General features: G+C 33.7%; 1 protein-coding gene across 7 annotated transcripts in view; it reads left to right on the forward strand.

Moving 5' to 3' along the window:
• The window catches only part of Ptprc (protein tyrosine phosphatase receptor type C), a 113,764-nt gene that overhangs the window by 71,164 nt on the left and 27,846 nt on the right, over positions 1-14,754 (forward strand). For all 7 annotated transcript variants that reach the window (XM_087193868.1, XM_087193869.1, XM_087193871.1 and 4 more), the window contains 4 exons: positions 3,540-3,656; positions 8,532-8,699; positions 9,871-10,079; positions 11,657-11,717. In XM_087193868.1, coding sequence (XP_087049994.1) covers positions 3,540-3,656; positions 8,532-8,699; positions 9,871-10,079; positions 11,657-11,717 — 555 coding nt within the window. The remainder of the gene's footprint in view (positions 1-3,539; positions 3,657-8,531; positions 8,700-9,870; positions 10,080-11,656; positions 11,718-14,754) is intronic.

Below are 14,754 nucleotides of genomic sequence, written 5' to 3' on the forward strand. Positions count from 1 at the left end.
TATTTTTGACGATTTATTAATAACTGCTACAAAACTAAAAAGATGTCATTGCATACAAGAAGTATGTAGAGAAACATTTTCATTTCTCCTGAGCATATACAAGGAACTGAAATTTTTAAATCATATTTCACCTTTATATTTTGCATTTTGAAGGACTGCCAACTCTTTGTAAAGTGGATGCACCATTTTATATTTTCCCCAGCAATGTATGAAGGTTCCAGTTTCTTCACATCTTGACAACACCTGTTAAAGCTATCATTTGTATTTCAGCTGTGGTTGTACATGTGAAGTGGTGGATCATTGTATTTTGGACTTAATTTTCTAATAATACTGATATGGAGTAAGAGTTACGTGTTTATCGGCCATTTATATATCATTTATCTATTCAAATCTTTTGACTTTTTAACTGAAATTTTTATTGACTTCTGAGTTTTTAAATTGTTTTAGACACAAGTCCTTTGTTACATATGTAATTTTAAAATATCTTTTTATTCTGTGAGTGGTCATTTCACTTTTTCAATAGATTTTGAAGTATGAAAGTTTTAAATTTTGATGATGTTCATTTTACCTACTTGAATTTTTTGTTGCTCCTGCTTCTAGTATCATATATAAAAATTCATCGTCAAGTCAAAGACCAGAAAGATTTATCCTTATATATTTTTCTAAGAATTTTATGGCTTTAGCTCTTAAATTTAGCTTTGTAATCTATTTTACTTAATATTTGTATATGGTGTAAGGTGAGTGTCTAGTTTCTTTCTTTTTTATCGATCTAGTTGTACTAGCACAGGACATCAGTTGAGCTAGTGAAAACATTATTCTTTTTCCTGTCAGAGGATCTTACCAGTCTTATCAAAAATTAGTAGACCATAATGATATTTATTTCTGGGCTTTCAGTTCTATTCCATTGATTTACACACCTATGTTTTACTTCCGTACTAGATCATTTGTTACTGTTGATTTGTAGTAATTTTTGAAATTTAAAAATGTATTGTTAAATTTTAGTCTTTTTCCTTAAAATTGGAATATACAGTGGCCCTAGAAAGTGTACATGAGTTTTAGGATCAACTTGTCAGTTTCTATAAAGATTTCCACTGGGATTCTGACTGAAATTACAACGAATCTGGAGATGACTTTGTGGAGAATGTTCATTTAACGCTCTTAGTCTTCCAGTCCAGGAACATAGAGTGACTTTCTATTAATTTAAGTCTTCTTTAATTTTTATTTAAAATGGTTTGTAGTTTCAGATCTAGTATTTCTGTTGTTAGATTCATTCCTAATTTGCCTCCTACTTATTAATACCATTATTTTCTTAATTTCATTTTCAGATTATACAGTTAGGATATAGAAATACAACTAATTTTTCTGTATTAATCCTGAAATCTGGGTATTCACAGAACTCATTTATTAATTATAATACTTCAGGACTTGTGACAGAGCATACTAAAGTGATACTAAATTATTTATGGAAGGGACAGCTCAGGTGTAACAGGATACCAAAATCCAAGACTTCCCATACACTGCCAAGATAAACACAAAGCAAATAAAACTAAGTAAGAATACATCCTCAGCATAAGAAAAATTCAGTATTTTAATGTTAAATGTGAGAATTATTACAATTTTGACAAATAAGTGTAACAAAATAGAAATACTAGCTAACTAATTTTTATATTTGATTAAAGCAAAACATACTTCAGTGAGGGGGGGATAATCATTTCAACAAAGAATCTGGTATCTTTATGGAAAAATATGAACATCAGTTTGTACCTCATAACAGAGACAAAAATTGATTCAAAATGGTTTGAAGATCTAAGAGTTTAAATTATAAAATATTTAATCAATGATTTAGGAAGATATCTTTGTGCATTTAACCGTCAAAGCTTTCATAGGACACAGAAAGCAATAATCTTAAAAACTTGATAAATGGCACTTAATCAGAATCAAACATTCCTCCTCTTTGAAGTGATTAAGAGAAATAAGCCATAGATTGTGAGAAAATATCTGTAATTATTTTTTCAACAAAGGAAGAATTTCCAATATATATAGAGAGAGCTCACTCAGTTACAAAATACGGCATGAAACAGCCCAGTTAAAAATGGACAAACATTTTGAACACATATTTCATAAAAAAGATTTGCAAATGACTAATACAAGTACAAAAAGATATGCAACATCATTAGCCATCTGGGAAATGCAAATCAAAATAATATGATGAAATGATATTACACATCCACTAAACTGGATAAAATTAAAAAGATGACAATACTAACTACTGGTGAGGATGAGAAGTAATGGTCCAGCAATTTCACTCCAGATATTACCAAAGAGAAAATATTATGTTCACAGGACAAAGTAAATTCATTTATTATAGCCCCAAACCTGGAAACAATTCAAATATCCACCAACTTTTGAACCATGGATAAAACGTGGCTTACCTTTATATTGGAACACTACTTGTATTGGTCAGCTTTCCATTATTATAATGAAATACTTGAGGCAATTAACTTATAAATAGATAAAGTTTGCTTAGATCATGGTTCTAGAAGTTCCAGTCCAATATTGGGTGACCCGATAGCTTTGGGCCTCTGGTGCAACACCAGCTAGCAATAGTGGAGACCTCATCATTGAGCATACTACTAAGCTAATGAGGCATAAAGCAAAAAGAGGAAGATCCCGATGTGCCTAAGTCCCATTCAAAGGCATGTCCCCAATGACCTAAGCATTTCTCATTGTACACCACTTCTAAAAGTTCCATTATCCCCCAGGAACATCACCTTGGGGACCAAGCCTTTAACACATGGACCTGGGGGAAGAGGACACTCAATAGTCAATCTGCAGCACTACTGATTAATAAAAAAGAAGTAGCTACTGGCATAGGCAACAATATGGATGAATGTCTAGACTGTTACATTAAATGCTATATGCTAAGATATAAATTTTAGTTATTTACATGAAATGGATGAAAAAGCACATTTAATCTCTGATAAGGCATATCTGAAGATATGTGGGGTTGGATTGACTGGGAAGTGGCACAGAAACACTTTGGGGATGATAGAAGTGTTCTACGGCTTGGTGGTGGTGGTGATTATATGGAGGTACACATTTGTCTAACACATTAAACTACACTCGAAATGGGTGCATCTTGATGTGAATTATGCCTCATACATATTTTAAACATTTAGGATATCCTTCATCTCAGTTTCTAATGACTACTAAGTTTTTCAGTGGTACAAACATGAGGTTTTGGTCACAGTGACATCCAGAATTCTCAAGATATCTGAAAAATAATACATATTAGAGATAGAGGCTGTCAGACATCTGCAAGTCAATGGAGTGCTTAGGTTCATGAATGTAACTCAGGAGTGATATTTACTTTGTTCAAGTTGTTTATTCTAAAACAAATTTAAGCCCGATACATTTCTTTAAATGTCCTTAGTAATTTATAATTAGTGAAAATATGGCAGTTAGTAATGTGTGCTTATAATACAAAGACTACTTTCATGTTTGATTTTTCATATAACATATTCTTATTCTTTTAACAGCTCCAGGAGAGCCTCAGGTTACTTGTAAAGGTACAAATATTACAGGAGAAATTGTCTGGCTTCCCCCAGATAAATCAAATGTATCTGGATTTTATCTTTCTTATTTGGAAACATCAGGTAATTTGTATAGAATTTAATTTCATATTTGGAAAAAGAAATGAAGAAACTGACAATAGTAGAAATGTGGATTGAACCAATGAGACATACAACTTATAGAGCATTTATGCCCTATGAGGACATTTTGTCGGCCTTGATTTTAGAACTGCTTCCATTCATAAAGGGCTTTCTAGCCCTAGATATAAAAAAATCCCCAAACATCTCCCAGATTTTCTTTTTATGCTTTGCAGTGCAGAACCTGGGGAAAGAAAATCTCTGGCAGATAATAATCTTTCCTGTCTTTCAAATGTTATGCAGATGATTTCTTCTATTTTGAAATCACGATTCAAGCCACCAAACAAAAAATGAACACCTTTCAAAAATGAATCCAGTTAATACACAGAAGATATTGGGTGAATACAGCTGAATTTTGACCCAGTTAACCACTTGATAATCCAGCTTATAGATAGACTTGTGGAAAAATAAATGTAGTCAAAGTGGGCTATGACTAGCTCAATCAAGAAACCTCCAAATGAAGCTATTTTGGTGAACACCCCCTGGACATCTTAAAGTATCTAAAATGTTTGTGGTAAATGACGGGCATCAAAGGAACATTGCGGATCAGGCTTCAAATCTGGGATGGTCCTTGCTGCTCTAATCCTTTACCTGTAGGACTGAACTGAACAATTCATACAATTCCATCTCTGTGTTTGGTGGGAAGGTGCTAGGCATAAATTTTAAAATTCAAAGAGTAAAATACCACCACTATATTACATTATCTTATGTTTTGATGACTTTGTGTTTTTAGTTGTTTGAATTTTAACAATCAAGCTACTGAAGCAATGTTAAATACACATATAGTTTTTAGCTCAAATGCTTTCAGGGATGAAATATGTTTTTTAGTTTCTGGTAATTTCAACAGTTAGGTTTATAATAGAGGAAAAAAGGTAGAAATTTTGTTCTCTTCTTTGAATCTTTTTCACTCTTCCTGGATGCTTTTCTCAGTTTCTACACTTTCTCTACTGCAGAATTGTTCATATGCCAGAGCGTGTAGTGGGAATGTAGTGTGCATACTGCTCCTTTGTATTCTATAGCACTTTTAGAAATCTATATTAATATTGCATTTATGTAGTGAGAATAATCAGGATGCAGCCAATTAGTTATTAGCAGTCCGAAGATTTTTGTTTGTGTGCAACTAGCATAACTCCTTGTTAGTTACTGTCACTGAGATATATGGCTGTGCAAATGGAGAGAATAGGAAGAAGAGGGTTTCATATGTATTCTTGCTCTAAACCTGTTATCTGGTGACTGAATCAGCCTCCACTCTGTGGCATGCACTGAGTCTTCTTTAAGGCCCTTTGCAGCAGCCCGTAGTGCATCTTTTCTGGGGGAACCAAAATTGTCTTGCCATAATGAGGTCCTCTTCCTTTTACCTATAGGATTATACTGTTGTTACAGTATTGTTACGGCAGTTTTAACTACTCACATTATTTCAAGGAAAATCAATATTAAAATATTCCAGAATGGTCTTTGAAATTTCAAGTTCATATTACTTCTTAATCGGACATTACATTGCATCTTTTCACAATTTATTTTAGTGTCTCTGGAATTGAGGGACTTCAAGGGAAAGAAAAATGCAATTGGCAGTTATTTAGTGTTTTTGGTTTGTAGGGTGTTTCATAATATTCTATTTAATGGTTTTTATTAAGTATTCTCTAACCGAGAGGAGAGGTGCATACAAATCTTTATAGTTCATTTGAGGAAACTGAGGCTAATGGAATTTAGTAAATATTCAACAGCTTGAACTGTGCTCTTCCTGCCATTGTGCTGGTCATGTTTTTGGCATGTGACATCTGAAGAAGCTGCCATTTTGTGCCATTAACGTAATGTTGTCAAGTGTACAGTGTAGAGTTCTCAATAATTGGAGAAGTCTGCAGATTTATTATTCAAATCCTTTATTATTCAAAGGATTAGTTTTCAAAATTTTTTGAAACCATTGTGCACCATTCAAGACCACAATGATGAGGCTGGAAATTATTTTATAGAATGTTTCTTTTTAAAGAAAAATTACCTTTTCATTTTCTTGGCAGTACAAAAATCCACTGGGTATCAGTATCAGTATGGTTACTCTATTTGAAATAGTGTTCAAGAAGAACTTTAAAATAGTCCACATCAAGAAATTGTTAGTGCATTTCCTGAGGTGCTTTCTATAAAACAAAACACAAGTGGAGAAGTCAGTGTCGATCTGGGCATTTCCATGGCAAGACGTATAGCTTGTAGGATGGGCCTTCTCTTGTAGCCTCTTGGAAAGATTCATAAATTCAAGACTTTACCAAAATTAAGTCCTTATTTGTTGCACACTACTTGTTATGACATCAGAGATCTGAGAAAAACTGTCCCAGCACATAGAGAGGGAAATAATGTTTGTGTAAAGTATTTTGGCCTCAGTCAAAGTTCTCAAAGGAAAAGAACCAAGAGAATAGAACAGAGTCAAGGAAGAGGAGTTCTTAGATGGGCCTACATAGTAGGAAGCTGGATAATTTCACAATGGCTGCATGTGAGAGAGCCGGGGAAATCACTGGCTGTTCAGTCTCAGGAGCTGGAAGTCTCAGAACAAGAGAGACCGATGATGTACTCCAGCCTGAGAGTGAAGGCCTGCAAGTCCCTGATGAGACACAGGTGCAAATCCACATTCAAAGGCTGAAGAATTAAGAGTCGGATTCTGTGGGCCACGTCAGCAGCAAAACACACACCTGTTAAAGAAAAGTTGAACCTTTGTGCATGAAATCTCCCCCTTCTTCCATTTTTTGTTCCATCTGGGTCCCCAGCCTATTGGACAGTGCTACCCTCATTCAAGGTGGGTCCTCTTCACTAGGTCCACTGGCCTACATGCCAATCACCTGGAAACAGCCTCACAGATACACCCAAAAGTGTTCTCTAGTAATTTTCTAGGTGACCTTTAATCCAGTCATGTTCCTGACAAAGATTAACCACCAAATTTCAAGCAAATAAATACCCCTACCTATCTTTCTAAGCACTGCAAAGTTTAAGGAATTAGTGATTTTAAAAAAATCTCCAATGACAATGTCTTTGAACAATGCATTGTTCAAAAATAAAACCAAAAATCTGAATTCTGTCACATTGCTTAATATAAAAGCTTGATAGAAATATATTAATGAAACTTATTTTGGTACAGAATGATTGTGAGATTATATAAGCCAACACCCATAATTAGGTTACTAAACAGATGCCCAGGTTGCTCTTAAAAAGTTTCTTGGGGCTGGGGATTTAGCTCAGTGGGTTCACCACCTGCTGTGCAAATGCAAGGATCTGAGTTCGATCCCCGGTACCAAAAAAAAAAAGTGTCTTGACACTTGGATCTTATCTCAATAAGAAGTCTGTTGTCCTAAAAGCCAGATTGTGTATATATATATATAAGGAGGTTTTAGAAATCAAGAGTAAGAAGGCTCCACCTGCTTCTCCCTTGAGCTCACACCTTTTCTGTCTTCAAAGAGAATTCTCATGAGGGACATGGAAAGTCTGAGCTGCCACATGTGAATCAGTTAACCCCAGTTTGGGGATTTTGAGGAAATAAGACTTTTAATCAGCCTAAAATAGCTACATCATCTTACTATTTACAATCCCATGGCAATATGCAGATATTACTATATGCTCCATAGATAAGTAACTAGGACAAGAAATGCATCGCTTGCATTGCTCCTTGCATTGCTCCTACAAGTCCAGCGCACATCTAGCTACCCCAGAGAAATGAGGTGTCCAGCACAAAGATGAAGCTTTGCCCTGCTGCAGGCACTTGTTGCTTTTCTACCCCAGACCACATGACTGAATCATACACTTGGAAATGTCAGACCTGGGTTCCATTCAGGTTTCACGCTCCCTTTCCCACAAGGTTATGGACATATTACTTGATATCATCTGTAAAATAAAAATGATACCAAGGGTGCCAACTTACAGGACCATAGTGAAAGTTACATTAATTAAAATGCTAAAAACAGTGCTTGGCTTATGGAGTGAATGGTGATTCATTGTATCTTTATTAATGTTATAATTTTTACTATAAATATGGACCAGTAACATGATTCCTTGCTAATCTTATTTTAACCCATCTTTTCTTGTGTCATTTGTCAACTCAAAAATCTCAGTAACTAGTGATTTTTTTTTTCACTTAATCGATGCTAACTCTTCTGCATGCTAAGTAGCACTTAAATAAAGCCTTATCTCTTCTATGCCTCCCTGGCCAGCCATCCTTGTCAGCTGCGTCCCTAATCTCAGCACATTCCTTCTTTCATTTGTAGCATTTGCTGTTCTCCTTTTCCAATTCAGTTTTCACTCATCTGTCACCAGACAGTACCAGAGTGAGGCTTTCCCTAAGTTTCATGGCCCCTAAGAATTACTTAGTGGTTCAAATTAGTATTGTATAATACATCTCGCTATTGGTTTTTCACGGGGCCCCTCCCCTGAAGGTTCACAACAATAGTTCAGGTTTATTTCAAAGATCAGAGGCTGAGTATCAAAAGAGATTTCATAAAAAATTAAAACATCATAACTTAAGAATTTCATGCTATCTGCTGCAGACTGTTATCTCGGGAAGAAAACAGGGCATCTTCACAAATCTGTCTTAAGTTGGTAAATATTTTGTGTTCAAATTAGTGATACAAAGCAATAATTTTTGAGTATTTGAGTTTATGTATAAGAATTAAATTTATTCAGTATATTTTCTGATAATTTTATGTACTTCTGATATAAAAAGATTCTTATTTCTTACTCACTGTTTAGTTTGGACTTTGCTTGGAATAATACCATGTAGAGACCAAATTAAATATGTAGTAATCCTGACTTTTGGTGACTGAACTTTTCTATTTTTTTTTTCCATAGGAAAAGAAAAAGACAAATTTATCAATCTGAATGCGAACGTGACCAAATATAATTTGGAACTTTTGGACCCTTATACAAACTATCATGTATCATTATTTGCCTATGTCACAGCAAAAGTGCAGCGTAACGGAAGTGCTGCGACCTGTGAATTTCAGACAAAGCCTGGACGTAAGTTCTATGCTTTTATGCTCCTTTTCCTGATTGGCGAAGTAGAAAGAATGGATGTTTTAGCTCACAGTACATCTGTCTTTATGCTTCATTTGGTAAACATCTTGACCTGGCACAGTTTTAGCATCTATGGCTTATAATAAATTTAAACAAAATAAAGACATATCTGAGCTCTCTGTAGGCTTCAGATATAGTTATATGATTGTAGGGGCAAAGTGTGAGGGCACTTAATGCTACTATTTTTGAGATTTCAAGCATGTAAATATTAACTTAGAATTTTAAAAAAGGTCTAGTGTTGACTTTACTATCAAAAAACATTAACAGTCTGTCACCTGGCAGTATATTACAAAGCATGAAATTAACCTGTATTCACCTGATAGAACACTTCCTAAAATACAATCTTTTGGTAGCATTTTCTTTTTTCAGTGACACTGCACTCCCTATTATTTTATTTCATGCTACATTTTCCATTGGAGGTTGCAGTGGGTTTGGCTCTTGTCACCTGAGTGGTGTCTGCATAGTTTCCAAGCCCAAGCTAGACCAGCCTTGATGATCCTCTGAACCTCCACTGAAGACAGGGCCAAGAAATGGCTCTGAGGGAGGCTGCTCCATAGTGCCAGACACTCCAACCAGCACTTGTTAGTTCTGTTTAGGGTAACTGTTCTGCAGGTCATTTAGCTCATGAATTCAAGAGTCCAAGTCCTGGCACTCTGTGGTTTTGTTGTCTCCCCGAGTTTCAGTGATATTGCAGGAAGCAAAGACAGTTTGTTACTTGCTCGTGAAGAATCTAGCCAGTGTTTACCAGAATAAAGGCTGTCCTTCAGGACAGAGGGATTGGAATTGCGTGGGAGGCCTTACGGGGTTTCCAGTCATCATTATTTCCTCTCCCTCCACTTTTTCACTCCTTCCTCATTCTACACAGTCCCCTTCAGGGATTGCGTGAACTCTCATGGTTTCGAGTACAACCTGTATGTTCATACTAACTGAACAAACAGGTGATTTATTTTTGAATGTTTTGTCATTAATGTATTTTTATACATTTTGTCACTTATATGCTGTTATACCTCCAAACAAACACTTCAAATACCTTTATACTGTATGCATATTGTCCAGTAATTAAAATATTCACTATCCAGTGGTTAAAATAACCAGTTTTTCTTTATTTTGATAGGTCCAAGCCGGGTTCAGTCACTGCAAGTATTTCAGACTGCAGATAATAGTGTGGTTGTCAGTTGTAACAAACCTGATAAGATTAATGGCCCTGGTGTGAGTTATGAGTTGGAAGTCAGAGTTAAAAATGATCTGACTAGAAATGTCTCCAATAAGACCTGCACATTTACTTTATCAGGTCTTTGGTATTCAACAGACTATGAGTTTTGGGTAAGTCACAATTTCTGTGATCACCATAGTTTCAAAATACATTATAATGATTAATATCTAGTACTTGAATAATATGGAGACCAGTGCTCACATGAGAGCTCTGATATCTAATGGAGTCAACTTCAAGAAGTTTCAAATTTAAAAAGAAAAAGACTCCAAACTTTTTCCCTTGAACCAAAAGCAGTGGTTTAAAGCAAATATTTTATTAGAATATTTTACAACTTTGAAATATTTCACTTACAGGGAAATTACTCTTCTTTATCAAGAATCAAAACACTGTGGAGCAGTTCATTACTTTGTCATATCTTTTCTTTACCCCTGTTTTTATCTGTATTGATGTGAATTTTCAACTGAAAAACTTTTACATGTATCTTGAAATAATGATACAAAGTATCGTTGAACATAAAGAAGTAAAACCTAGGACTGGGAATTTAGCTCAGTGGCACTGTACCTGCCTCCCAAGTGCAAGGTCCTGAATTCAATCCCGGATACCAAAAAAAAAAAAAAAAAAGAAGAAGTAAAAGCTATCCATTATCTCACTGTTTATAGATCATATTTTATGAACGTACTTGCAAAATGTATAATGCAGTACTATGCATTATATATGTTACATATATTATCAACATTATGAATACACAATTTGGTAAACTGTATTTTTCTTATGTCATTACATCATGCATCTCTTTCCACATTAAATATTTTAATACTATGTAATTTTTGATATTTGCATACGATTCTGGTATATGGTTTTACCATTTTCTAATAACCACGTTGATCTCTAATATAACAACATTCAGCAAACCCATTTATTTGTAAATAGCAAAATCTTTCAATCATTTCTTTATAATAATATATGATAAATATTTATGAAGGATCTGTGAATAATGAGGATATCATTTATGATCCTATATGACTAAAGCTTAGATAGATATTTGTTAGGTTTCTTGTATTTATAATTAATCTCTTTTAATGATATTATTTAGATCTATTTTTACATAAATTTATTTTCTGCCAAGATTATCATTGTTTCTTTACTCCTTTCAGTTACCTTGTATATCTAAACTGTTTTTGGTTGATTGTTATTAAATATCATGGATGTGTTTATGCCAATTATATCTACACTCTAAATTGCACCCTGTGTCCATTTACCATTAAAAACTATGTTCATTTTATGTACAATTGTTGTAAATTGTTTACTCTTGATGATTAAAATTATTATCACTTCTAAAAATAGGCTGATTTTTTATATATCTTTTGGACTACCTTTTAAAAAAATGTTTGACAACAACATATTGGCATAACTTTGACGTTTTCACTTCAGATTAAAGCAAATATGTATATATATATTTTTGAGACAGAGTCTAGCCATGTAGCCCAGGCTAGCTTGGAACTCATGGTTATCCTCCTGCCTCAGCCTCCTGATTGCTGGGATTACAGGGATGCGCCACCATACCTGGCAAATCTATCTATTTTTAACAGAAATAAACAACATTATATGAGAAATAATGTACATATTATATTATTTTATGTAAATTTACATTGGAAAGTTCAATTATTTTTTTTTCACTGAAATTTAGGTATATCCCGTCAATGCTTTTTATAAGGGAGAGCCAGCTAGAATACCTCACCGAACATCTTGTAAGTTATCACTGGACCATTTATTATATCTATATAAATTATATATTAACTATTATAAAGCTTTATTATATTAACTATATCCATACTCCCATTACACATTTAAATTATAGCTTCCATAAATATAATATATTAAGGTGTCAAGGGAACTATAAATATAAATGAACATCATATCCAAATGCAATATTTTAATGCAAAGTAGGGAACTCTGTTACTAAAGGATTGTTGCTTTCATAAAATATATTATAAAAGGGTTTATCTACACAGATCATTGTTATAATAATATTTATAGTAATTTTGCAAACTTAATAACTTTTTCTTGTGTATTGTCTAGAGATTGTTATCTTTTTGTCCTTGTCTATCCTGTATTGATTCTGTCCCTGAAACTTGGCTTGTGAGAAGTGAGCCTTAGGTATAATTTTGTTCTGATTTGCCTAATTGAAGATAACATTGCTTAGTGACAATTTGGCTATTTAAAAATATATCATTAATATTTTAAATGTTTTAGTTAAAATAGAGATGTGCATTAAAAAATCCCTTAAATAAAATTTCATTATAATAATGAAAACAACATGTATATGTCATACTCCCTATCCTTTGTGTAGTTCACCAAATAACCACTTTTAACTATTTCTCTTTCCCTTGTTGTTTCTTCTGTGTGTATGTGTGTGTGTGTGTGTGTGTGTGTGTGTGTCTATGTGTGTGTCTGTGTATGGTATATATTGCTCTTTCTAGAGTTACTAACACAGACCTTTGACTTTTATTGTCTTTTACTTTCTGGCCTGTGATTTATTTCCACTGCATATGTTGCCCCCAAACTTGAGACTCACGTATTCCTAGTAATTAGCATAAATACTTTTTAGCGTGATACTTAGGTTATAGCTTCCTCTCCTCTATTTTCTACTCTTCAAAACTTGTTGAAGTTGCTCTACTTGTAATTACTCTTCTGTCTATTCTCTCTGCCATTATGAGTCAATGTCATTTTCACTTCTTTAATATTAGTGGAGGAAGAAAACATGTGGATATACAAGAGAATATATTTGAAAGTTTGACTATTTTATTACTAATACATTTACATTTATCAAAGCAAAGTCCCATAGTACTTAATAGTTGTGTAGAACCAATCATAGTAATGACTGGATTAGAGCACTGATTTATAATCACTTGGTGTAGTTTCTTGCAAAATGCCACTTGGGGTATTCTGTTTTGCCAGTAATATTTTTCCTTTTAATAATGCGCTTAAGGAAGTACAGTCTACTTATATAATAACAGTCATCTATCCATCCATTCTGTATGTACATCTAGGATAAATACACCCTTAAAGAAAATAAAATCATTCCTACTTTAGAGGTGAAGAAACCTAAGCTTAGATAATTGAATCAATATGTCCTACGTTATAAGTCAAAGAAATGGCTGCCAGAATTCAAATTCAAGTCTTACTGTCTCTACCTAAAATTCATTTTCTACTTTTATATTTCTAGTTATAGAAAATTTGAGCATAAGGTAAAGTGTTTCTAGCATCTATGGCTTGGTGGTATCATTTCCATCTTTCAGCTTATAGAATTGTCTCCTACCCAGTGATCACATAAAAAGCAGGCTTCCCCTACTTCCCACTTTGGTTGTTTTTTCCAAAATTAAGGAAAAACATACAGCTACTTCATTTGTTTGTTTATCTCTCCAAGGTCTAGTTTTCCCAATGCAAATGTGAATTTTGTGAAAACTGATACTTGCCTGGCTTTTGCTGCTGTCTTCCTTTTCACCTTCACGACATTTGTCATCTTCCAACTTACAGTACCATTTGCTTAGTTATTATGTTTATTGTTTATTTGTCTTTCTTTCCTCACTAAAAAGTAAGTTTCATAAAAACAGTGTTTTTGTTTTATCTTCTGTGATGGCATTTAAACATTTCAAGTTTATATTCAATTTTTAACAAACACATAAAAACCTGAAAATTACAAATATTAATGGTGCATGGGACGTTTTGATAAGTGTACTTGTGAAACATGTATTTACTCACATTTATCATTTCTTTATGGTTGAAAGCTTTTAAAATTCATTGCTGTAGCTTTTGGAAAGGTTCAGTACATTATTGCATTGCTATCTGTAATCATGCTCTTATACAATAGCACGCCTGAACTTCGTACTCTTATCTAACTATAACTTAGTGTCCAGTGATCAAACTTCCCCTCTGGTAACCAACACTGTACTCTCAACTTCTGTGGTATCACATTTTTAAAATTTCACATATTAGTGATATCATGCACCATTTGTCTTTGCCTGAGTTATTTCACTTAACACAGTGATCTCCAGTTCTATCCATGTTGTCCCGAATAACAAGATTTCATTGTTTTTATGGAGGAAGAGAATTCTCCATTGTTTATGTATCACATTTTCTTTATTCCTTCATCAGTTGATGATCACTTAGGATCTTTCCTTTTCTTCGTTATTGTGAATAATGCTGCAATAAACATGGGTGTGCAGATGTCTCCAAGACAGACTGGTTTAATTTCCTTAATTTTTGAACAAGCTTCATAGTATTTTCAATCATGACTGTATTACTTTACATTACCATCAGTAGTATGCAAGAGTTTCCTTTCTTGCATATCGACCCTGGAACTAGTCATTTTAATAATAGCAATTATTACTGAGTGATGTGATACTTCATTGAGGCTTTGACTTGCATTTCCTTGATGATTACTGATCTGTTGCCATTTGTATGTCTTCTTTCTAGAAATATCTATTTAGGTCTATTGACCATTTTTAATCAGGTTATTTATTTATTTATTTATTTATTGCTATTGGAAAATAGTTTTTGTGTTTTTGGAATTCCATATATATATATATATATTTAGATATAAGCTCTTTGTCAGACATGTAGTTTGCAAATTCTTTCTCCCCTTCTGTAGGCTGTCTCTTTACTTTGTTGATTATATCTCTTGCTGTGCAGATTGTTTGATGTAGTCCTATCTATTTTTGCCTTCATTTCCTCTGCTTTGGGGGTTTTGTCCAAAAGAAATCCTTGCCCATTCCAGTGTCTAAG

The sequence above is a fragment of the Heterocephalus glaber genome, unplaced genomic scaffold, assembly GCF_053883595.1.
Source record: "Heterocephalus glaber isolate CG9 unplaced genomic scaffold, H.glaber_assembly_v1.0 deba00001600, whole genome shotgun sequence".
NCBI classification, from domain to species: Eukaryota; Metazoa; Chordata; class Mammalia; order Rodentia; family Bathyergidae; genus Heterocephalus; species Heterocephalus glaber.